We start from the raw sequence: 25,249 nt of genomic DNA, 5'->3' as shown, positions 1-25,249 counted from the left end.
CCCCAACTAATTGACACCCTTAAAACTTGATGCTCCTGAGTCACAGCAGGAATCTCCTGCCACGGCCTCCGTAAGCCCCCTGAAAAGATGAACTCAGACTCTGGTCTTAAGCCTCTTTTTATTGCTTGTTGAAGTCTGTGTCCTAGAGAGAGCGCTACAGTCTGAGCTTTTGTTTTTACAGGAGCAGAAAAATTCAGATCCGAAACATCCCTCCTCACCTGCAGTGGGAGGTAAGCCGTGTCACCTGTGTGTTTACCGTATTTACCGTCTCCCTGCTCTCTGCCCTCACCTTGCTTTTTAATAGGCCAGCAAAACCTCTCCCCACCTGTTAGTTCCCTGAGGAATTAGAGGTTCTCAAGGTCTTTCCCACAAGGCCGCTGGGTCCTCTCTTTCCCTTTTTCAGTACCCTTATGTATGTGATCTGTCATAGCACTAGGTTTGTGTTTGTCCTTCTCGTGGTGCATGATGTATGCTTTGAGCCCTCCTGCTCTGTCTTCTCGAGCACCAGGCACCGACAAACTGAAACAAAATGTGTATCTGGTGGTGATTTTTATCTCATGATTTTGTGAACGATTTTTGCCTTTCCAAATTATGATTTTGGAAAAAAAATAAAATCAGTGGGAACTCAGTAAAAATAGAAGGTTGTTAGTTTGAGTGGGTTTTTCTTTTTAATTAGTTTTGCTATGAGTAGTGAGTAAGATACAGTTTCATAGTTGTAAAACTTTTTTATAAAATAGCAACGTTAAAATCAGGAAGATAAAATTCAAAGAGTGGCTTGCATTATTTTAAAAAAAAAACTGCCCAAATGTTTATTTCCAACTCAAAATCAAAACAGCCATGAAGGAAACAATGTTTTGTCTAATATTTTTATTACTTAAAAAAACACTAATCTTTATTATGAAATATTTCAAACATATATATCCTATTGCTTTGTAAAAATTAGGAGATTCCATATGTTATATGTTAATTTAAAAATAAATAAATAAATAGATAGATAGATAAGGAGATTCCCTAGAGAGAGACAGAAGGAAGAATGGTTAAAACTTTCAAGGACAAGTGAGCCTTGTATTTTATTCTGCTTTTTATTTCAAAAGCAGTATGTTCCAACTGTCATGATGAATGGGATTGTTAATAGTTACTAAGACTGAAATTCTGCTATGTCACCTCAGTGAAAAGATTACTTAAGAGTCAATAAGCAGGGGCGCCTGGGTGGCTCAGTGGGTTAAGCCGCTGCCTTCGGCTCAGGTCATGATCTCAGAGTCCTGGGATCGAGTCCCGCATCGGGCTCTCTGCTCGGCGGAGAGCCTGCTTCCCTCTCTCTCTCTCTGGCTGCCTCTCTGTCTACTTGTGATTTCTCTCTGTCAAATTAATAAATAAAATCTTTAAAAAAAAAAAAAAAAAAAAAGAGTCAATAAGCAGGGGTGCCTGGGTGGCTCAGTCATTAAGAGTCTGCCTTCGGCTCAGGTCATGATCCCAGGGTCTTGGGATCAAGTCCCACATCAGGTACCCTGCTCTGTGGGAACCCTGCTTCTCCTCCCACTTCTCCTGCTTGTGTTCCCTCTCTCGCTGTGTCTCTCTGTCAAATAAATAAATAAAATCTTAAAAAAAAAAAAAAGGTCAATAAGCAAATGCAAGTACCATGTATTTATTCAGTTCTGTTTTGTTGGAAGACCTGAAATATCAATTTAATTAGATTATTGCCATAACTGTCCTTGTTTTGTTTTAGTTCATTTGCTGGAGGTTATCACTATACCTTTTTTTTTTCCTGTGTGTGTGAATATGATCTTGTCTTCCCATTCTGACATTGAAGCTCTCTTTCTTTCTTTTTTCAGGTGCTGGATGGACTTTTGGCTCAGTATGGGACAGTGGAGAATGTAGAACAAGGTAATAAGTGAGGAAATTAGCCTATTGAATTTTGATAGGGATTATTATCTGTTATTTCTTATAGGCTGGGCCAGCTCCAAGGAGAAATAGTAAATTCAAATTCCTTTGGAACAAGCTTCCTTGTATATGAGAGATATTCAGATCTTTTTATCCATACCTATATAATTTATTTTTTCAAGGACTAGGATTTTCAGGTTGTTTTTTTAATACTCTGCTAATGTGCTGAAGCAGTAGGCAAACACTGTCAGGCCAGGGTAAGCTTAATTCACTTGGAAGTAATTGAATTTATGCTCTTACAGTTTTCCTCTTCCTGGCTGAGAACAACGGATCCCCAATGTCTCAGTGCTTCTCGAGGAATAGGACTCCTACACCAGAATCCCCCACAGTGCTTATGAAAATGCAGACTCTTGGGGCTCACCATAGACCTAGAAAGTAAAACTCTTAGGGGCAAGAGTTCATGAATCTTTATTTTAAACAAGCACCACCAAGTTATTTTTGTGTATACTCAAGTTTGAGAGCCACAGGCTTAGGAATAGTGTTGGAAATCCACAGAAAATAGATACTCTTCTTTCTACCATTCTCATCTCATCTAAAACATGAAATGCTATGATTTTTAAAAAGAAAAAAAGGTACATTTTAAACCCACTGAGCCACCCAGGTGCCCCCGAAAAAAAGGTACATTTTTAAAGAAGCTGGTGTCTTATATGGTTCTTTAAGTGTCCCAGAAAAGTAGATTCCAGGCTTCTGATGTGACAGAAAGATTATTTTTCTTGTCATAAAGATTATTTTTCCTTTGGCCTAAAAAGCAGGATGTGAATTCAGTCATTTACTGACTATGGGCCCTTGGAAAAGCCACTTACCCTCCCTGACTCAGTTTCCACCTGTACAAAATTTCTTTCCCTTCCGTTTCACTGAGTAGTTGTGGCACCCAAAGAGAATATAAATATATGGAGTCCTATATGATCTCAAGGGATTGTTGAGGTTCACTTGAAAATCATCACAGAGAACCCATTTTTTAATATGCAATCTGCTCTATCTGCCAGTATAATAATCATTTTAAAGTAGTAAGTACTCAGATGTTCTCCATTCCATGAATATTAAAAATACTATTCTTCAATTTCATGCTGCTGACTGCCCACACCCAAAGGTGAAGGGAAAGAGCTCAGAAAGAAGATACGATTTAGAAGGATTCTCTTTCTCAATTCTTGGTATTTCCCTCAACATGGAAAAGAAGACACTCTAATAAGGATTGGATGTGGTAGGCAAGACAGCCTCACAGACATGAACATGTAAAAGTTACTAGCTAAGTCCATATTATAAATTCAGGACAATGCCAGGCAAGGAAGAATTATTCCAGGTCCCTGGGGGGAGTTTACAATTCCTAGCACACCTGTGCCCCAGAGACCACCCAGTTTCTGGCTGCCTCACAACTACAGGATGGAAGTGTTGGGCTTTTGTTTTGTTTTGTTTCATAGGTGACTCCTGATTCAGCAGGGAAACATTTTCAGTAGAGTTTTAAGAAACTTTTTAGAGCTTTTATGTCCAGTGAAATAAATTATTTGAATGGAGTTCAGTTCTTTCCAGAATCACAGAACTGTCTGATTTCCTGAAGACAAGTGTCTTTGAATAACAGAGAATATGACTAAGAAGTAAGAACAAAATCTGAGAATCTGAGAATCCTAGTGGATAGATTTATTTAGGAGGTTCAAACCCAGCCCTTTCTCCCTTTGTGGGAGTCTAGAGCACTAGAAGGCAGCAAATAGGAACCCTGTGTACATTCTGTGTGTCAGCACTGAGAGAGGACAGTTATGGGCTGCTCACTCCCCTGTTTGGCACTGGGAGGACTTCTCTGGGTAAGTGTGAATTAGAGGCAGCAAGAACACTCCTAGGCAGAACCCGGCTGGGCTCCGCATTTATGACATGTAAATCTCAGTGGCAGCTCCTTCCCGAGGAGTGTGCATCCCTTCCTTGGGAAGGCTGCAGCGACTTTGAAGTTACTGGAAAACCAGTATTTTTAACCATGGTCTTCAACCTCTTTGAGAGTCTTACGGAAATTATAAGCCTGAGAGATTCCTATAGCCACACCTCTGAGTCTTGAGTAGGGGTGGGGTGTGAGTTTATGAAATTCCTGAAGCTCTAACAGGGATCCAGGATTAGGAATTTCTGCGCTACAGGGTTTTAGTATTCCTTTGGAAAGCAGCTTTATCATGGTTTTCTTGAATTACCATTAACTTCCTGTTGTTAACTTCAAGCCTCTCAATAGCTTAAATGTTTAAAGGAAGGATCTGATTTAGTCATGGCTACTAGTTAGAGGAAGACCAGGATTTAGGGGGTTAACTTTACTGGCTTGGACTGGGAAAGTTTTATCTTGCCTTCTGAGTTTATTTTTAACTCCTAACTTTAGAAGAAGAGGCAAGCAATTAGGAGCCAAGATAAGCCAGCTCACAGGAGTTTGGTCTTAGCCACTCTTAGAGTTTATGTTCTTTCCTTCAGCCAAGTGAGTTATAATTGTCAGCTTTCTTTGTTTATTATACACAGTTACTAGATTTAACTCACAAAGTCATGGAACTCAGTCAAAGGGAAACAGAAATATTATTAATTCAACTTTAGGAATGAATGAAGAATTAAAATACTTGCTTATTATTGTATATATATGTCCAGTTATTTAAAAATAAATGCAGACATAACAATTAAAACTCATACCTTGCTGGTAGTACAGTAAATTGACATAAACTTCTAGGAAAATAATCTGAAAATATGCATTAGGCATTATGTTCTGTTACCCAGTTATTTTTCTTCTGTGATTTTATCCTAAAAAAGTAATTCAGAAGAGAACACAGATCAGATGGTGTTTGCAGTAAAGGTAATTTTTAGCAATACTACTTAGAATAGCAGGTATTGGGAATAACCCTTATGTCAACAATTGAAGAATGGTTAGGCAAAAATCATGGCACATTTACTTGCTAAAATTTTATGTAACCTTAGAAATGAAAAATACAAATATGTGCATAGACATAGGCACATGCAATAGTATTTATAAGTGAAACTATAGCTTTGAGTTGTATATACAATTGATAACAAATGTGTATATACAGTTGATTAATATGAATGCACATGAATAAAGATAGAGATTCGAATGATTGGAGTTAGGGCAATGAGTTTTTTTGTGCATTCTTCTCTAAAGTCTGTTTACGTTGAGCCAGAGGGTGACAGCTTTTTTTCTATGACAGTATAGTTTTTGCTTCTTTCCTAGTCAACACAGACACAGAAACTGCCGTTGTCAACGTCACATATGCAACAAGAGAAGAAGCAAAAATGTAAGTGGATTTGGGCTACTTTCCTTTTAAATTTGGGGCCGGTTGTCTTTGATTCCCAAAAGATGCAAATGTTTGACACAGCAAAGGAGCCCCAGGGCATCTTGCTCCCTTTGACAAGTCCATGGAGCAGGGCATTTGTACTGGGATGTCTGTTGGTGGGTGGTATGGAGACTTTATCTTGAAAAATGTTGAGTCTTGGCATCAAAACCGAGGTGGATGCTGTGTCTTGACGTGGTCAGGAACAGAGACACCAGGTCTGTGAAACCGTGTTCCTCAGATTCCGCTTTGCCAACCACTGAGAGCTGTTTTACCTGGAGCTTCCCCGTGCACTGTGAGGAAGAAGCACAAACCTATTTCTGCCCACATTTGGCGAAGAGATTAACATCCATTTTTCCTCTGTATAATATTAAAAAATGGGGATCCATTTTGATGACACCAACAGCAGGGAGAATTGTCCGGGAGTGGTTAGTCAAAAATCACCTGGTTTGGGTTCTCTTTTCCTAACTTCCATTTACTTCCTAGTCCCCATTCATGACTACATTGCTTCAGTGATAGTTTGTTTTGCAGTTGGCAATGATTGGTCATGGGATGGAATTTTTAACAACAGAACGAAACAAAACAAAGCCAAGTTCCTTTCTGTAGAAGGTCCTTAAAGTGAAATGCCTGTCAGGTCATTGTAACTAGAATTATGGTCAGACATGGTCCTGTTTCATGGATGTGGCATAACATTGGTTGTACACCCCAAAATTATAGTTTTATTTATTTTTCAAGGTGTCAACACACATGAAGACATATTTAACCCATCCTCATACCACTAGTCTTTAAAAAAAGTTAAATTTGGATTGAAAAAGGCAATAGATCACTTGCTGTGATCTATTACTTTAGCCACACATAGATAAGCAGGATGCATACCAGCAACTCACCATCATAGCTTGTGTCCAGCTGCCACTTAGCCAGGGCTGCCATACACAATATGACTTTGTTGCTTTTATTGAATTCAAAGGTACTGCTTTGTAATAAATTCACAACCCCCTAAACATTAACCTAGTAGAATAAGGTTATTGTTTTCACATGCTGTAAAAAATTTGTGAAAAAATTGTTCCACTTCCTGTATAATTATAAAAATGCAGTAGTGGGATGTTGTGTATTTCCTATCAAATTAATCAATATGTATATAATAATAATAATAATAATTTTCAGGAATACTTTTTGTTTTCGAGGACTCAAGGAAACAAACGGTCTCTTAGCTGCTGCGGGATAGTAAGTGTTGAAACCTTTCCAGAAGCACACTGGGCAGTAGTTAACAATTAGACTTCTGCATATACTGTCTGACCCAGCAATAACAATAGGCGTCTGTTCTGCGTGCAGTTGGAGTTGCAGAAATGCCCATGGCAACACTGTACATAATAATAAAAGATTGGACATATATACATAGATTACCTATGTATCTGTATCTAACAATAGGGAATGAGTTGCAAAAATGATGATAAGTCAGTAAAATGTTAAACAGCCAGTAAAAACTAAATTACAGGGAGGCCTGGATGGCTCAGTTGGTTAAGCCTCTGCCTTTTGACTCGGGGCAGGATCCCAGGGTTCTGGAATGAGTCCCACATCGGGCTCCTTGCTCAGCGGGGAGCCTGGTTCTCTCTCTGCCTGCTCTTCCCTCTGCTTGTACTCTCTCACACAAATAAATAAAATCGTTAACAAACAATCAAAAAACAACTAAATTACAGGACATTTAATGACTTGGAAAACAATTAGAGTATTAACTCTTTTTTAAAGATTAGAAAATAGTATACACACTATTAATCCATGTTTATAAATGATAATATTTAAGAAAAGAAAGATACAGGGTGGACTAGAATTTTTTTTTTCATTTGTGCATATCTATTTCTGAATTTTCAATAATAAATATGTATTATGATCAAAATGAGAAAAAAAATGACTCCTAATCTTATACCAATATTTATAAAGAGTTTTTGATGAGGGGGTACAGCCTTGGGTGGTGAAAAAAGGCAGAATGCATAGTTGTATATCAAGTGGGACCAGGCCTGTACGTTATAGTTATGTGTTTAATTGTTAGGCTCTGAGGGAGCAGAGCTGGCATCTGCCTTGGTCATCGCTGTATTCTCGGGGAGGATTACCTAGTAAACCAGACTGTCTCCTGGCCTCAGGGACCTCTTTGACGTCACTCTAACAAAGCTCGCCTGCTCCTGCTACATTTCAGAGCCATCGAGAAGCTAAGCGGGCATCAGTTTGAGAACTACTCCTTCAAGATTTCCTACATCCCGGATGAAGAGGTGAGCTCCCCTTCGCCCCCTCAGCGAGCCCAGCGTGGGGACCACTCTTCCCGGGAGCAAGGCCACGCCCCTGGGGGCTCTTCTCAGGCCAGACAGATTGATTTCCCGCTGCGGATCCTGGTCCCCACCCAGTTTGTTGGTGCCATCATCGGAAAGGAGGGCTTGACCATAAAGAACATCACTAAGCAGACCCAGTCCCGGTACGTGCCTCCGGGGCTTCCTTTGCTTCCTTCTGACAGGCCCCCTGAGTCCTGGTGGGGCCCAGTCATCCTCAGGTGGCTCTCGCTTGCATCAGCGGTGGGGGGAGAGGGGGACTGTGCTGTGTGGGATGGTGGCTTCTTAAAACAGAACTACTAACAAACTAACAAAGCTGAGGACTTTAACGTGCTTCCATCCAGTAGCCTAAAGGTCAGATCCTGAAATACTAAAGATTCATAAAGAAGGTACTAATGACTTCCCAGCAGAGACTAGTCCTTGTAAGCTTATTAATGCTTGTGAAAACATCAGTTTCTAAAACAGCAGAGGTATGGGGCTGAGTTTTGTGGGATCCCAGAAACCACTTCTCGTAGTTCTTACCTCCTGTCTCGAGTTGGAGCCCTGAGTGTTAGTCGTTCTTTGAGATCTCTTAGGTTGTCTCGTAAATAGCTACATAAAAGAAGTGAGTGGGTCTGCCTATTGACCAAGAAATGAAGTACATTAGCCTGATGCTTAGTCTGTCTAAGGAGTTGAAGCAGGAGTTGTAGTTATAAGAGGTGGTAGGAGTTGTGGGTGAAATGACCTGTGGGACTGTTGATTTTTGAATGTTCTTAAGAACACAGCCTGATGTAACGAAGAAAGCCCAGGTCTCAAAGACCCATGTTGAAGACTGACCATTTAAAGGCTCTATGATCGTAGGGGAAAAAAATTGATCTCTGAGCATCAACTGCTCTTTCCATAAGCCAGGATTATTGTTAGACTTAGGACAGCCAGGCAGATTAAAAGAAATAATTGCTATGAAATTACTTAAGTTGCAAAACACCAAAAGGAGTTATTTACATGCCTAGTACATTTTATTCACGTCATCCAGAGTGTCTTGTAACCTGAAAGAGAAAACACCATTTTCTTCAAACTGTCTGAGTTACTGCCAAATAATGGGCACTTAAATGTATGAGTCCCAAAGTTCATAGTCATAGCAGTGAAACGATGACCCAGTAGAGAGGGAAATACTGTCTGCTGTTCCATTTATTTTAAAATTAGCCCTTTTCTCCCCTCCAAGTTTGCTTCACTGCAAAAGTGATTTTTAGTTATATGTCTTTTTTCCCCAAAATTTCTTAAAGTGCCTTTAAAAATGCAACAAGTTTAAATAAAAGTAAACTTTAGTTCTCAAAATATGTGCCTATTTTTTACAAAGAGGCAGAAAACTTCCATCTGGGCTTTCTAACAGCCAGAGTAAAAAGGAATACAATCAATTATGTAATTTTCAAAGATAACAAAAACAAGTAGGGCCACAACTACCCTAAGAAGTCTGATAAAGTCATCAAGCTTTTGAGCCATTAGTTTTTAAGAGCCTGGAAGAAGGCAGGCTGCCAGTGGCAAGGAAATCAAAATCTTAGGCAGAGAAGAGAGGGCATGCCTCTGTTTTTAATCCACACTCAAATATATAAAGCTTGCTTGAATTTGGTGTTTGGATTTGGATTAACACATGGCTTTTAAAAGCTACAATCAGTTTAGAGACTGGCACCATGCCAGCATGCAGTGTTACCCCCCACTCACTTTACCCTTTGCTTCTATGATCATTTGAAAGACTACACAAAATACTTCATTTACCAGACTGGCTTCATTACCCAAGTTGGCTTGGTGCCTTTGTCCCACAGCACTGCTGCAAGAAAAATTCCCTTCTAAATGGAACTGCAAAGAATTCAAGTTTGGCACAAGACATCCTGCCCTGCTTGCCGCCTCCTTGAAGAATGGCGTTGGTTGCAGACGTGCTAATGACACTTCATTGTCTGTGTCCTCACTGTCCGTTGGCCCGTGAGATGCTTTCTCGGGACTAGCATCCTGTCCCAGATGATGTTGTGTTATGGCTCCTGATTCTTTCGTTACAGGGTAGACATCCATAGAAAGGAGAACTCGGGGGCTGCGGAGAAGCCTGTCACCATCCATGCCACCCCAGAGGGGACCTCAGAAGCATGTCGCATGATTCTTGAAATCATGCAGAAAGAGGCTGATGAGACCAAACTGTAAGTTTGCATACAATGCTCAGATCACTTAACAGAGAAGAGTAAGTTCTCATGCACTTAACACAAGAAATTTTTTAAGACCTGTGATTTGTTACTCAGTAAAGAGAGCAGGGGACAAATTATTTTTAAGAAATTTGTTCCCAAAAATAATGAATACTGTTATGCCGAAAATAAATAAAAAAAGAAATTAAAAAAAAAAAAGAAATTTGTTCCCAAGGAGAATGTAGTAGGAAATAGATATTTGTAATATGGCTGTTTCTTCACTTCAATGTTTCTTTTTGTAACCTGAATGCTTCCGTCACTCGTTAGTAACAATTACTGGTAGAAATATAGAGATAACATACTTCTAATGCCATGCAGTGGTGGAGGCATTGTGTATGTGCATGTTAAGTATGATAGCCATTAGCCACGTGTTGCCACTGAGTGCTTGAAATGTGGCCAGTCGAATGGAGGAGCTAAATTATTTTATTTTAACTCATTCAGATGTACATAGTCACATTTATGACTAATGGCTATCATACCGAACAGTGCAGGTGTGTATGGAATGTATGTTGTCATGGAAACCATCATTTACTTTTCTGGAAAAGGTTTTTACTACCGTGCTGCACTCTTAAATTTTTCTTAAGTAGTAGAAACTGTTATCCAAGTATCTACTTTACTCTTCTTTAATCTCCTTCCCTTCTTTTCATTCATTCATTCTTTTTTTTTTTTTTTTACAAAATACTTCTTGGGATTCCTGAGTGTTGTACCAGTTCAAAGAGCAGTATAATTCTTACTGAACCCATTGACTTTGAATTAATGGTAATGGAATAGACAACAAAAAAGCTCCCTGTCAATTTGGGGAAAAAATCCACTTACGGGTAGGGGCAGTTTTATAGAGAAGGAGTGAGGGGATAAATTGAATATAAAATTAACTTAGCAACTAATGTCAAATAAGAGTGTTGTAAAACCAAGAGGATGAAAAGAAAAATAAAAAATAAAACCAAGAAGATGAAAATAGTCCTTAAAAGCCAAACTTCACAAATCTATTCTCAGATTTCATAAGGAACTCTAACTTTTAAATTTATTACTTATGAATTATTTACTCTGTTTGAGGCCTTGGAAATACCCCAAATGCCATGGCTTCATTTAAATAAGCCCTTCCCTCAACCAGGTGATTGAGAACTTTATAAATAATATCCTTCTTGGTCCTTCAACCTCAGGACAAGCAACTTTAAATATTCTAAATAATTAAAAAGACTGAGGCACAAATTAAATTTTTGAATTTTCACATAGAGTCAATATAGAGTTTGCATATCTTTGAAATCAGTTTTTTTGAGTGCCACACTGTGCTAAGCACTGGGCTGGGAAACGAGGCTACAGCCATAAACAGGATCCAGTTCCTGCCTTTATGAAGCTTATGATATAGTGGCAGAGACATTCGCTAAACAGTTCCTGAAACCAGTGGGTCATTAAGCACAGCCATGGCACATGTGGGAGTTGAAAATAACTACATGTAAATGGAGGGCCCTCATTAAGGTTTTAGGAGAATAGAAAGAGATTTGAGGGGCTCAGAGAAGACCTCCCTGGGTAAGTGACCTTTAAGCTGTGTCCTGAGGGGGTTGAGCAGGAGGGAGAGGATGTAGAAGAGGGATCCTAAATTTTCTTTTTATTCATTTATCATTTATTGAGCACTTACTCTGTGCCGGGCACTGAACTCTGTGCCACTGAACAAAGCCAGTGTGTTGTAGCAATGAAGGTTAGATTGCTTTTGGCCCTAACGAGCAGAAAACATAAGTGGCTTAAACAATACGACACTATTATTCTGTCACATAACGAGAAGTCCTGAGGTGAGCGACTCCAAGGTCAGTTAAATCACAGACTCAGAGACTCGCAACCCTTCTGCTCTGTCTTCCTCAGGATGTCTGATACTCCCCTGGTGATGACAGGATGACTGTAGTGATTTCAGACCTTGTGTCCCCACAGAAAGATATTCAAAAGTTGAAAGAGAGGGCATCCTTGCTCTTTCTTTTTTGAACATTTTTAAAAAACACATAACAAAATTTTCATCTAACCATTTTTTTGTTGAGGTATAATTGACATATAATACTGTATTTGTTTCAGGTGTACAGCATAATTATTGAATATTTGTATATATTGTGAAATGTTCACCACAATAACTCTAGTTGACATCCGTCACCATACATAGTTATAATTTTTTTCCTTGTGACAAGAACTTCTAAGATTTGCTCTCTTAGGAACTTTCATATGTTCAGTATAGTGTATCAGCTGTAGTCACCATGCTGCACATTGTATATCATGACTTATTTATTTTATATGGAAGTTTGTAACTTTCCACTCTCTTCACCCATTTTGCCCCGCCTCCCTACCCCCTACCCCTGGCTTTGGCAACCACTAATCTGTTCTCTGTATCTATGAGCTTGTTTTGTTTTAGATTCCCCATGTAAATGAGATTATGCAGTATTTATCTTTCTCTGACTTATTTCACTTAACCATTTTTAAGTGTACAGTTCAATAATGTTTATATTTATATATAGTCACATTAATGTGAAACATATCTCCAGAACTTTTCATCTTACAAAACTGAAACTCTGTACCCATTGAACAACTCTCCTTTTCCCTCTCCCTCTAGCCTTTAGTAACACCATTTTACTTCCCGTTTCTATGAATTTGACTGCTTTAGAGACTGCATATAAGTGGAATCATGCAGTATTTTGTCTTTTTGTAACTGGCTTATTTCGCTTAGTGTAATGTCTTCAAGATTCATCGAAGTTGTAGCATGTGGCAAGACTTCCTTTTTAAAGCTGAATGAGGGGCGTCTGGGTGGCTCAGTGGGTTAAAGCCTCTGCCTTCAGCTCGGGTCATGATTCTAGGGTCCTGGGATCGAGTCCCGCATCGGGCTCTCTGCTCAGCAGGGAGACTGCTTCCTCCTCTCTCTCTCTCTGCCTGCCTCTCTGCCTACTTGTGATCTCTCTCTCTCTGTGAAATAAATAAAATCCTTAAAAATAAATAAATAAAGCTGAATGATATTCCTTTGTGTGCATATATATCACATTTTGTTTATTAATCCATTGATGGACATTTGGGTTGCTTTCACCTTTTGGCTGTTGAGAATAGTGCTGTTACAAACATGGATGTACAAATAGCACTTCAAGATCCTGCTTTCAGTTCTTTTGGATATATACCCAGACGTGACATTGCTGGATCATATGATATTCCTATTTTCAGGGTTTTTAAAAAAATTATTTATTGATTTATTTGACAGAGCACTCAAGTAGGTAGAGCAGCAGGCAGAGGGAGAGGGAAAAGCAGGCTCCCTGCCGAACAGAGAGCCCAACACAAGGCTTGATGCGAGGACCCTGGGATCATGACCTGAAGGCAGAGGCTCAACTGTCTGAGCCACCCAGGCGCCTCTCTATTTTCAATTTTTTTAGAAACCTCCATACTATTTTCCAAAGCAATGACATCATTCTACAGTGTCACCAACAGTGTACAAGGGATCCAGTTTCTCCACATCCTCACCAGTCATTGTTATCTTCTGTTATTTGGATAGTAGCCAAACTAATGGGTGTAATATTTTGTGCTCACAGTATCTCATAGTGGTTTTTATTTGCATTTCTCTGATGATTGGTGATATTAAGCCTCCTTTCATATGCTTATTGGTCATCTGTATATCATCTTCTGAGAATGTCTATTTAAATCTTGCCCATTTTTAAAATGGGTTATCTGATTTTTTTATTTTTTCTGTTGTTGAGTTGTAGGAGTTCTTTATATATTCTGGGTATCAATCCATTATCAGACACATGATTTGCAGATATATTTACTTCTTTTCCCTACATTGCCTTTCCACCCCTTGACTGTGTCCTTTAGTGTACAGAAGTTTTTAAATTTGATGTTGAATTTGTCTATTTTGGTGTTTGTTGCCTTTGCTTTGGTGTCTCACTGCTAAGTCTAATGCCATGAAGTTTTCCTCTGTTTTCTTCTAGGAATATTATAGATTTAGGTCTTTATTCCATTTTGAGTTAATTTTTGCATATGGGCTAAGATAAGGATCTAGCTTCATTTTTTAAAAAAGATTTTATTTATTTATTTGTCAGTACAAGCAGGGGGAGCAGCAGGCAGAGCAAGCAGAGGGGGAAGCAGGCTCCCCACTGAGCAAGGAGCCCAGTGCAGGACTTGATCCCAGGACCCTGGGATCATGACCTGAGCCGAAGGCAGTTGCTTAATGGACTGAGCCACTCAGGCTTCCCTAGCTTCATTCTTTTGCATGTGGATATCCTGTTTTCCCAACACCATTTATTGAAGACTGTCCTTTTCCCCACTGTATTATCTTGGCACTCTTGTCAAAGATCATTTGATCATATATGCAAGAGTTTATTTCTGGGCTCTCTGTTCTGTACCATTGGTTTATTTGTCTATCTTGATGCCACTACCACAGTGTCTTTTTTTTTTTTTTTAAGATTTTATTTATTTATTTGAGAGAGATAGCGAGAGAGAGCATGAGCTGGGAGGAGAGAGAGAAGCAGGCTCCCCACTGAGCAGAGAGCCCAACACAGGGCTCAGTCCCAGGACCCTGGGATCATGACATGAGCCAAAGGCAGACACCCAACTAACTGAGCCACCCAGATGCCCCACCACTACCATAGTGTCTTAATTACTGTAGCCCTGTAACATGTTTTGAAGTCAGGAGGTTTGAGTTCTCTAGCTTTGTTCTTCTTTTTCAGAATTGTTTTGACTGTTCAGGGTCCCTTAGGATTCCAAGTGAATTCTTTTATTTCTGCAAAAAATGCCATTGGGATTTAATAGGGAGTTTTATTGAATCTGTAGATCACTTTGAGTAGTATGGACATCTAGAGAATAATAAGTCTTCCAGTTCATGAACAGGGGTTTGTCTTTCCATTTATTTTTGTCTTCTTTAATTTCTTTCACTAGTTTTATATGGTTTTCAGCATATAAGCCTTTTATCTCCTTTGTTAGGTTTATTCCTAAGTGTTTTATTCTTTAGGATACTATAGTTAAATGAAACTTTTCTTCAATTTCTTTTCTGGTTATTCGTTGTTAGTGTATAGAAACAGAATTGATGGGCTGCCTGGGTAGCTCAGTTAAGTGTCTGCCTTTGGCTCAAGTCATGATTCCAGGATCCTGGGATCCAGCCCCTTGTCAGGCTCCCTGCTCGGCCAGGAGTCTGCTTCTCCCTCTACCTCTCCTCCCTGCTTGTGTGCTCTTTCACTCTCTCTCGCTCTATCAAATAAATAAAATCTTTATTTTTTTAAGGTTTTATTTATTTATTTGACACAGAGAGAGGGATATCACAAGTAAGCAGAGAGGCAGGCAACGATGGGGGCTGGGGTGGGGAGCAGGCTCCCTGCTGAGTGGAGAGCCCAATGCAGGTCTCCATGCCAGGACCCTGAGACCATGACCTGAGCCTAACGCAGAGGCTTTACCCACTGAGCCACCAAGGTGTCCCTGAATAAAATCTTTTTAAAAAGAAAAGAAAAACAAACACAATTGATTTTTGTGTGTTGATTTTATATCCTGCAACTTGGCTGAATGAGTGTATTCTAACAGTTTTTTTGTGGAATCTTTAGAGTTTTCTTCATTTAAGGTCATTTTTATCTGCAAACAGATGAAAATTTACTTCTTCCTTTTCAATTTTGATGCCTTTGTTTTTGATCTTAGAGGAAAAGCTTTCAGTCTTTCATCATTGAGTATGATGTTCAATGTGTGCTTTTCACAAATGGCCTTTATTTTGTTAAGTAGTTTCCTTCTATTCCTAGCTTGTTGAGTGTTTTTATCATAAAAGGGTGTTAAATTTTTGTCATATGCTTTTTCTACATCAATTGATATGATCATAAGGTTTTTTACCTACATGTATTGATCTACATTAATGTATATTACTTTTTTTTTTTTTTATGTTGAACCACACTTACATTCCAGAAGTACATCCTGCTTGGTCATAATGTATCATCCCTTTAATGCATAATGCCTTTGAATTCATTTTTCTTGTTTTGTTGAGGACTTTTGTATCAATGTTTACCAGGGATGCAGGTCTGTAGTTTTCTTTTCTCAAAGTGTCTTTTTCTAGCTTTGGTATTAAAGATGGCCTCATAGAATGAGTTTGAAAATGTTCCCTCTTCTGCAATTTTTTGGACATTGCAGAAAAGGATTGGTGTTAATTCTTCCTTAAATGTTTGGTAGAAAAAATAAGTGTTTGCTAGAATTCTCCAGGGATGCCAGCTGATCCTGGGTTTTTCTTTGTTGGGAGGCTTTTTTTTTTTTTTAAGATTTTATGTATTTATTTCACAGAGAACACATGTAGGCAGAGGCAGGCAGAGAGAGAGAGAGGGAGGCAGGCTCCCTGCTGAGCAGGGAGCCGGATTCAGGGCTCGATCCCAGGACCCCAGGATCATGAACTGAGCCAAAGGCAGAGGCTTCAACCCACTGAGCCACCCAGGTGCCCCTTTGTTGGGAGGTTTTTAATTACTGACTTAGTCTCCTGACTCATCATTGGTCTGTTCAGATTTTCTATTCAAGGTTTAGTCTTAGTAGGTTGTGTTTTTCTTGGAATTTATCCATTTCTTCTAGGTTTTCTGTTTGTTGATGTACAACTGTTCCTTGTATTCTTTTGTAATCATTTTGATTTCTGTGACATTAGTTGCAATGTCCCATCTTTCACTTCTGGTTTTAGATATTTGAGTGTTCTTCCTTAATAATTCTAGATAATGTTTATCAACTTTGTTGCTCTTTTCATAAACCAATTCATAGTTGGTTTTTTCTTTTGTTTTTCTGTTCTCTCTTTTGCTTATCTTTGCTCTAATCTTTATCATTTCCTTCCTTATACTAGCTTTGGGTTTAGTTTATTCTTTTTCTAATTCCTTAAGAGCTTAAAAATTTCAATTTGAGGTCTTTCATTTTTTTTTTAATCCATTCAGCCAATCCATGTCTTTTAGATTGGGAAAATTAATTCTTTTAAATTTAAAGTAATTACTAACGGGGAGAGATTTCCTCTTGCCATTTTGTTTTTTTCTGTATTTCTTATAGCTTTCTTGTTCCTCCTTTTCTCTCTTTCTGCATTCTTCTGTGTTTTTTTTTACTTTGTTTTTTGCTTTTTGGTGTTTTTATAGTGGTATCTTTGAGTCCCTTCCCATTTCCTTTTACATATATTCTATCATATTTCCTTTGTGGTTACCACTGCAATTATATAAAACATCCTAAATTATAGCATTCCATTTTAAACTGTTAGCAAACTTAACTTCAATCGTATTCAAAAACTGTTCTTTTCCAACATACCCCCTACTTTGTTACTGATGTCACAAATTGCTCCTTAAATATTTATACCCATTAACAGATTTATCATTTTAAAAATGTTTTTGTCATTTATATTCTGTACACCAAAATTATTATAGTACAGATTATTACATTTGTGTATTCACTTTTACTAGAGAACCTTATATTTTCATATGGCTTTGTGTTGCTGCTCATTGTCCTTTCATTTCCATTAAAGGACTCCTTTTAGCATTTCTTATAGAGCAACTGTAATAATAATGAACTCCCCTAACTTTTGTTTATCTAGGGAAATCTTAATTTCACCTTCATTTTCACAGCATAGTTTTGCCATTATAATATTCTTGGTTGATGTGTTTTTCTTTCAGTATTTTGAACATATCATTCCACTCCCTTTTGGCCTGCAAAGTTTTTTTTTGTTGTTTTGTTTTTTTAAAGATTTTATTTATTTATTTGACAGACAGAAATCACAAGCAGGCAGAGGCAGACAAAGAGAGGAGGAAGCAGGCTCCCTGCTGAGCAGAGCCTGACGTGGGGCTCCATCCCAGGACTCTGGGATCACAACCCGAGCTGAAGGCAGAGGCTTAACCCACTGAGCCACCCAGGTGCCCCTGGCCTGCAAAGTTTTGCTCAGAAATCTGGAAACTCCCTTCCGTGTGAATAATCACTTTTCTCTTGCTGCTTTCAAGATTCTCTCTTTGTCTTTAACTTTGGAAAATTGGCTTTTAATGTGTCTTAGTATGATTCTCTTTGGTTTTCTTCCCAGTTGGAGTTCTTTGAGCTTCTTGAATCTACATGTCCATTTCTTTCCTGATACTTGGAAAGTTTTCTGCCATTATTTCTTCAAATGAGCTCTCTGCCCTTTCTCTTTCTTCCTTTTGGGATTTGTATGAGTATATTAGTCCATTTGATCCTGGCCCATAAGTACCTTAACATTTCTTTGTGCTTTGTGGGGACTGTTTTCATTCTTTCTTTCTTTCTTTTTTTTTTTCTACTTTGACTTGATGATTTCAAATGAACAGTTTTCAAGTTTGCTCATTCTTTCTTCTGCCTGTCAAATCTTCTGTGGAACCTCTTTAATGATTTGGGAGGGGCAGTTATTATATTTTTTAGTTACATTATTTGTTTTTTATAGTTTTTCTCTTTGTTGATGTTTCCATTTTGTTCATGCATAGTTTTCCTGATTTTGTTTAGTTGTCTCTCTGTGTTCTCTTTTAGTTCATTGAGTGTCTTTAGGACAATTATTATAAATTCTTTGTCAGGTATCTCATAGATCTGCATTTCTTTAGGATTGGTTTCTGGAGTTATATTTTGATCCTTTGATTAGGCCATATTTCCTTGTTTCATTGTATGTCTTTTAATGTTTTGCTAGGCTTGGGGCATTTGAAAAAAAAAAAAACAAAAAACAACTATCTGTTTGTCTTTGTGCACTGCCTTCATTCAGGGGAAGACCTTCCTTCACTTACCAGCCCTACTGGAGGTGTTAGGGCCTCTCAAACCTTTTCTGATCTCTTTCTCACCCCTGGCTTCTGATTGTGGAGCTGCAGCACTAACATACTGCTCACCTCTTTTTTTCAGTGGCTTCCAAAACTCTGGTGCCAGTCTCCTCACTGCTCCAAGTGAGGCAAGACAGAAACCAGTCCCTTGGGCAGCTCCCACATGAGCCAGAGTGTTGGATGTGTGGTCCCATATTTTGTTTACATCCCATGGGAGGATCTCTGGTATGGGAGATTTCTTCCCATTTGCTCCTTGAAATGCTGCATAAGGGAAGGAGCATGTGTAGCCACACCAAACATTGCAAATTTTCCCAGCGCTTTTACCGGAATCTTTCTTGGCTTTACAGTGGTCAGGGTGCTATAGCTTCTCAGTTGAACTCTGGAGTTCTCACAGAGGTATTCCAGTCCTTTCCATTGTTAACTTGTCTCTGTGGGGTCAGGAGGGCCTGTAGTGCCCTAGTCTGCCATCCAGATGATATTCTCTCTTGTCTTTTTTTAAGAGCAAGAAAAACCTTCCTAAAGTCATGCAATAGACTTCTCCTAATACCTCATTGTCCAGACTTGCCTCATGGACCCACTTCCAGTCCATCTTAAAAAGGGCATATAATTACCATGGTTTGGCTTATGTTAATCAGAATTCATGCACTGGGCTTGGTGAGGGAACCAGCCTCATCTAAATCCTGTTGCCACTTGGGACCTGAACAAAGATTTCTGTTTGTAAAGGGGAAAAAAGTGTTTTAATAGCTCTTAGGAGGCAACCAGTATGTCCACCTTGAGTGTTGAATTGTTGTTTGTCTCTTTTAGAGCTGAAGAGATTCCTCTGAAAATTTTGGCCCACAATGGCTTAGTTGGAAGACTAATTGGAAAAGAAGGCAGAAATTTGAAGAAAATTGAACATGAGACGGGGACCAAGATAACAATCTCATCGTAAGCCACCCATTCAGTTTAATTGTGCCCAAATGGAGAACTTGAGCATTTTGATATGCCCAACTCCTCCATCTGCCTTTCCTTAAAATGGTAGTATAATCATAATTAATCTAATTCTCTCCAACACCATCAAAACAAATGCATAAATCGTTACCAGTTATACACTTTCTACTGTGGATATGAGCTAAGTCACTTCTAAGATTTGAGATAAGATGGCAAGTATTTGATACCACAGTGTGTGGTGAGGGAATCCTCCACCAAGACTTGTTTGTGATCCTTCTGGGATTTTATTTTTCCTTTTGAAAAAGGAAATCTCTCTCTTTTCCCGGTGGCCAGCTTGCAGGATTTGAGCATATACAACCCTGAAAGAACCATCACTGTGAAGGGCACAGTCGAGGCCTGTGCCAATGCAGAGGTAGAGATTATGAAGAAGCTCCGTGAGGCCTTTGAAAATGATATGCTGGCTGTTAATGTAAGTGCCGAATGCTTTCTTCTCTACTGACTTTCACATGTGTTTTCAGGCAGGACACAAGCCTCTCGAAGGATAGTTGTCATTCAGTTAGTGAGTAAGTGCCTTAGAATAGATAGGCAGAGTTATTCCTGCCTTCTTGGGGCAAGAGCATTGAAGCAAGCAGGAAACTAACTAGTGGACTGTGATAAATGCACTGGAAAAAAATAGTGTGAAACTATTAAAAGCATAACTCTGAAGATTATAAAGTGAAGAATTGCTTATGATATAATGTTAATTAAGAAAAGAGCAGGGGCACCTGGGTGGCTCAGTGAGTTAAAGAAAAGAGCACATAGAAGCATGTTTAACTCGGGTTACAGTTATGTAAAATAGTATGGAGCAAAATGACTGGAAAGCTGCATACAAAAATAAAAACAGCTGGTGCTGTAGGAAAGGGGGATTTTTTCTTTTTCCTACATCGCAAACTTTCTGTATTATTGTCCTGTTACTTTTTAAATTTAAAAATACATATTTTATTTTTTTTTTAAAGATTTTATTTATTTGACAGAGAGAAATCACAAATAGATGGAGAGGCAGGCAGAGAGAGAGAGGGAAGCAGGCTCCCTGCTGAGCAGAGAGCCCGATGCGGGACTCGATCCAAGGACCCTGAGATCATGACCTGAGCCGAAGGCAGCAGCTTAACCCACTGAGCCACCCAGGTGCCCTAAAAATACATATTTTAAAATTAAACGCTGATGTTCATCCCTTGCTTACTGATCTGCCCATCCAGATCACCTAGTAAATGTCATCCACCACTTTGGCTCTCACTGATGCTTCCAGCACACATCTGGGTTTGGGCATTCCTTCCTGTTATTGCTAAGAACCTCTCACTTTATAATGAGGAGACACCAGTCTGACATTGAGATGTTTTCAAAATATTTGTCTATCAACAAAGCCCAAGCTCCAGAGGAGTAATTTTTTTCATTTTTTAATGGTGATGATTTTCTAACATAAAAGAGAGAAGGATACTGCAATAAATCCTCATATACCTATAATCCTACTTGAACAGTTATCAGCTCACAGTCTGTTTTGTTTCATCTGGACCTCCATCTGCTTTCCCACCCTTCTTGAATGACTTTGAAGCAAATCCCAGACCTGATAATATTTCACAGAGGAGTAAATATTGACCTAGAGCTTTGTAGACCAAACCCAGTGCTGTCAGTGTAGCTCTTTCTAAGAACCCTCCTCCTCAGGTCAGAGCACTGCTCCCACCTCACCCCAACCCCCCACCCCCAGTAGCAGCCCACATCGCATGATAACTGTGAAACATGACGAGGATAAGATTGCACTGTCACCTCCTTTTTGTATTTGTCCGTGGAAATAGCCTCAGATGATCTCATTTTCTTCTTTTGGGCCCTTGACATCATACGATAAACATCTCTTCTGTGAACACCAAGAAAAGCTACAGAAGGGTCTGTGTGCTCCCCATACCTCCATTTAAGCAAACCGCTTAGACTCACCCATGTCTGCACTAAGGTCGTGTGTTGATAGATGGATAAACAAACTACTGGATCTTAGGTATCAGATGAGGTCAGGGTTAAAGATCTCAGCTTTCCTACTCCAGACATCCTAAGAGAAGGCAAGATAATAGGTGACCCCATTCACAGATAAGAAAACTGAAAATGCTAGCTGCTTAGTGTTCAGGGAGAGAAAGGTGGGAGCAGGGAGGACCCAGGCCAGGTGACGACATCCCTCTGCTTCAGAAGGGCTATGCAGTTCAAACTCAGCACAGCCTAGGGGGGCATCCCTGTGTATAAATGGGAAATGAGCAAGATGAGAGGATGTCAACACTGGCAACCACACGGTGAAAAATCTGAAGCTGTGAACCATCCTGAACCTGGAGAATGGAGTTTACATGTGCAGTATCCTATTGAAAGGTCTGATATTTCTCTGGATAGGTTGGAAAACCTATTAACCCAATATATTTTAAGCATATTAATTCCACAAGTATTTATTGAGCACTTACTATGTACCAGGCACTGAGCACACAACACTGAGTGATACAGTCTCCATCCACAAGGAAATTACATCTAAGAGGGAGAGGCAGCCACTCAGGCGGTGCAAATCCGTGTGACTGGTCCTTTAAATACTATTTGAAGGAAACAGGAATGTTGGTGGGGACGCATAGAAGGGTTTCCTCTCTGAGGGGACATCTGAGTTCAGGTGGGACCCACATGAAGGGCAGGACTTAGCCCCTGTGAGGGGGAAGAGAAGCACATTACTTACACACCGGCTAAATGTCTACAGGGGCCCAGGGTTCAAGAGGAGCAGGCTGGGTAGGGGGTGGCTGAGGGGCGAGCAGGAAAGAGAGTGTGGGGACCTGAGTCCCCCGAGGAGCCTGGCTAGCTGTGTGACGATGTGTAGACATTCTCGGAGAAGCTTTGAAGGAATGCCATGGCGATCTTGAGGTTTGGAGAGCCCACCCCAGCAGCAGGGTGGTCCATGAGGCCAAGGCAGACCTCACCAGGAGGCACTGGTGCCAACCAGCCAAGAGATGGAGGTTGACCCAGCCAAGCTGGGCCTCTCTGCTCGCCTCCCCTCATCTTTTTCTCCATTTCTGTTCCCAGCAACAAGCCAATCTGATCCCGGGGTTGAACCTCAGCGCACTTGGCATCTTTTCAACAGGACTATCCGTGCTGCCTCCACCAGCAGGGCCCCGAGGAGCTCCCCCCGCTCCCCCTTACCACCCTTTCGCTGTAAGTAGCTCAGCATCCAGAGGTTTGCTCATGCTCTGGGCACACCCAGGCAGCAGCATTACTCTGCTGTGTTGAATCACAGCTAAAGCTTTAATTTGGAGGCCATAATCACAAGTGATTGGAGGATAAATCCAACACTTCTTAGGACTTCTTCCTAACGGGCAGAGAAATATTATTAAAGCATCCTTTAAATGCATGCTCTTGAGCAGAGTAGATACCATATCTAGGGAAGAAACTGCAGTGCTAGCAAATTCACTAGCTAGAAGCCTCTTTATTATAAAAAAGGATTTGTTACCTCAAATAAGAATCTTCATGGCTCTTGTTCATTTATTAATAGGGTACCTGGGTAACTTGAGTATATATATTTCTCACCTGTTTCTACAACTCAAATGCATCATATTTTATTAATGGGGAGTTTTTAAAAGAAATTAATACACAGTGTTTGTTTCTGAACACTTAGCACAATGCCTGGCATTTAGTAGGTTCTCAATAAGTATTTACTGCTTGAGTCGTAATGAATAAAAAGGGAAATGTGAATGTTAAGAGTTTTCTGTTACTTCCATTTCCATCTACAAGCATTATAGATCAATACATTGTCAAATTTGGGTTCAGGATACTTGACAGCTTATCTTTTTTCACTCCTAATTCTTTTCTATATGTATTGCTTATTTTTTAAGCAAACTTTCTTTCCTCCAACCTTTATACTTTTTAATGGGAAGAATTAGGCTGATGAACACTACCTTAGCTAACATTCCTTGAGCTGGTCTCTGGTGTAGGCACTGCAAAGTGAGAATTCCTAGCAGCTCTTTGAGTTATCTGTAGAGAGACTGGGTGAAGCCATTAAGCTCTTCTGCCAGCAAAATACAGACGTGACTGGCACCTACAGTTTTGGTCACAAGAACATACACATTCTGCAGTCTTGTTTATATACCGATCTTCTGAGTCATTTCTAAACCTTCATACCATTTCTTTGGAGTTATATCCATTTCTCGTAAACTAAAGAATGGGGCCCAATATTGGGCCATGTGCGTGGGGGTGGGAGCCAGGTAAGAGGGAGCTGGGGTGTGCCAGGAGGGATTGTGGCAGCTGTCTTAGTCATGTGGCTGCTCCAAGGAGCTAGACCAGCTTTGAGAGCTGTACATCCTCACACCTTCCTGTGAGATTTGAGAATGACTAAACTTGGTCCATTTCAGTGGTGTTGGGACACATCTCATTTCTTAGGAGAAAGTCTGCATTTACTGCTTACAGAAGATAACCTCAGAACCGAAGTTGAGATAAACATAAATAGTGGGGGGAAAGTACAGTAAAATAGGCCACTTCTAATATTGGTAATCTGAGATCAGGGGGTCAGGAAGCCCTTATTTTGAGATTTGGCTCAGGGGCCAGACTTGCCTACCACTTATTTTTGTAAATAAAATTTTATTGAGGGGCACCTGGATGGCTTCCTAATTTGGGCCTCCAACTCTTGGTTTGGCTCACGTCATGATCTCAGGGTCATGAGATCAAGCCCTGCATTGGGCTCTTGCTCAGCAGGAAGTCTGCTTGAAGATTCTCTCCCTCTGTTCCCCCACCTGCTCACAAACTCTCTCTCCTGCTCTCCCTAAAAAATAATGCATATGTATTTTATAAGATTTTTTTATTCAGAGGGAGAGAGAGAGTGCATCCAAGCAATGGGGAGGGGCAGAGCGAGAGCGAGAAGCAGACTTCTCTATTGAGCAGAGACCCCAGACATGGAGCTCCATCCCAGGACCCCAAGATCATGGCCTGTGCTGAAGGCAGACACTTAACCGACCGAGGTGCCCATCAGTAAATCTTTAAAAAAAAAAAAATATTTATTGGAGCACAGCCATGACCTTTGGTTATGTATTGTCTGTCTGCTTTTTTGCTGTGATAGCAGAATTGAAGAGATGCAGTAGGAAACCTGTGACCTGCAAAGTCTAAAATAAGTATTTGACCCCTTACAGAAGCAGTTCACAGACCCCTTGTACTGAAACAAGGGGAGAAACTCTCATGTGAGAGCAGAATATTTTCTCAACTTGAAAATAAGTTTTTCCTGTTGGAAATCTTCCTTTCAGCTGAGATCTTTGCTACAAATAGGAAGATAACCATTTTACTAAAATAACATAGTTCCTGTTCTTCATCAAATAGTTTTTATTTTTTTTTTCAAGATTGTTAAAATTTATTTATTTGTCAGAGAGAGCACGGTGGAGCCTTCTGCAGGACTCGATCCCAGGACCCCTGAGCCAAAGGCAGACACTTAACCAACTGAACCACCCAGGCATCCCAGATTTTACTCATCTTTATAAAGCTAAAAGCCATAGACTTCTGATCTCGATCCCATTGATTAAGACTGGGTTCTAATCCAGAGCACGTAGTCACCCTGACTCTCTGTGGCAATATGGCTCCCTGGGGCAGCTGTGAAACTGCAGGCTGGGGCCTGGAGGTGGCCATCGCTACCTACCTGCTCAGGACCCAGGACAGGTCCCCAAAGCCACACTTGTGGAGTCTGGGAAGGACAGGGTAGGGTGGGAGTGTTGGGCATGCTTTAAATACTTACTTTATTCTCCTGTCACGTAGGCCTTCAGATTTCCAGGAAACTCTAGGGTCCTTCTTGGCTC

General features: G+C 39.9%; 1 protein-coding gene across 4 annotated transcripts in view; it reads left to right on the top strand.

Annotated features, from left to right (window-relative positions):
• Window positions 1-25,249, top strand: part of IGF2BP2 (insulin like growth factor 2 mRNA binding protein 2) — a 158,215-nt gene that overhangs the window by 113,297 nt on the left and 19,669 nt on the right. Inside the window, exons 3-10 of one of the 4 annotated variants that reach the window (XM_013052595.2) lie at window positions 182-230; window positions 1,833-1,884; window positions 5,120-5,201; window positions 7,429-7,701; window positions 9,586-9,720; window positions 19,305-19,427; window positions 19,764-19,899; window positions 22,503-22,631. In XM_013052595.2, the coding sequence (XP_012908049.1) occupies window positions 182-230; window positions 1,833-1,884; window positions 5,120-5,201; window positions 7,429-7,701; window positions 9,586-9,720; window positions 19,305-19,427; window positions 19,764-19,899; window positions 22,503-22,631 (979 nt within the window). The remainder of the gene's footprint in view (window positions 1-181; window positions 231-1,832; window positions 1,885-5,119; window positions 5,202-7,428; window positions 7,702-9,585; window positions 9,721-19,304; window positions 19,428-19,763; window positions 19,900-22,502; window positions 22,632-25,249) is intronic. The other 3 variants (XM_004745187.2, XM_013052596.2, XM_004745190.2) reach the window with 3 other exon arrangements.

The sequence above is a fragment of the Mustela putorius genome, unplaced genomic scaffold (genome assembly GCF_011764305.1).
Source record: "Mustela putorius furo isolate JIRA1106 unplaced genomic scaffold, ASM1176430v1.1 tig00003834_pilon_pilon_pilon, whole genome shotgun sequence".
Lineage (NCBI taxonomy): Eukaryota > Metazoa > Chordata > Mammalia > Carnivora > Mustelidae > Mustela > Mustela putorius.
This window is presented reverse-complemented; position numbering and strand designations above follow the sequence as displayed.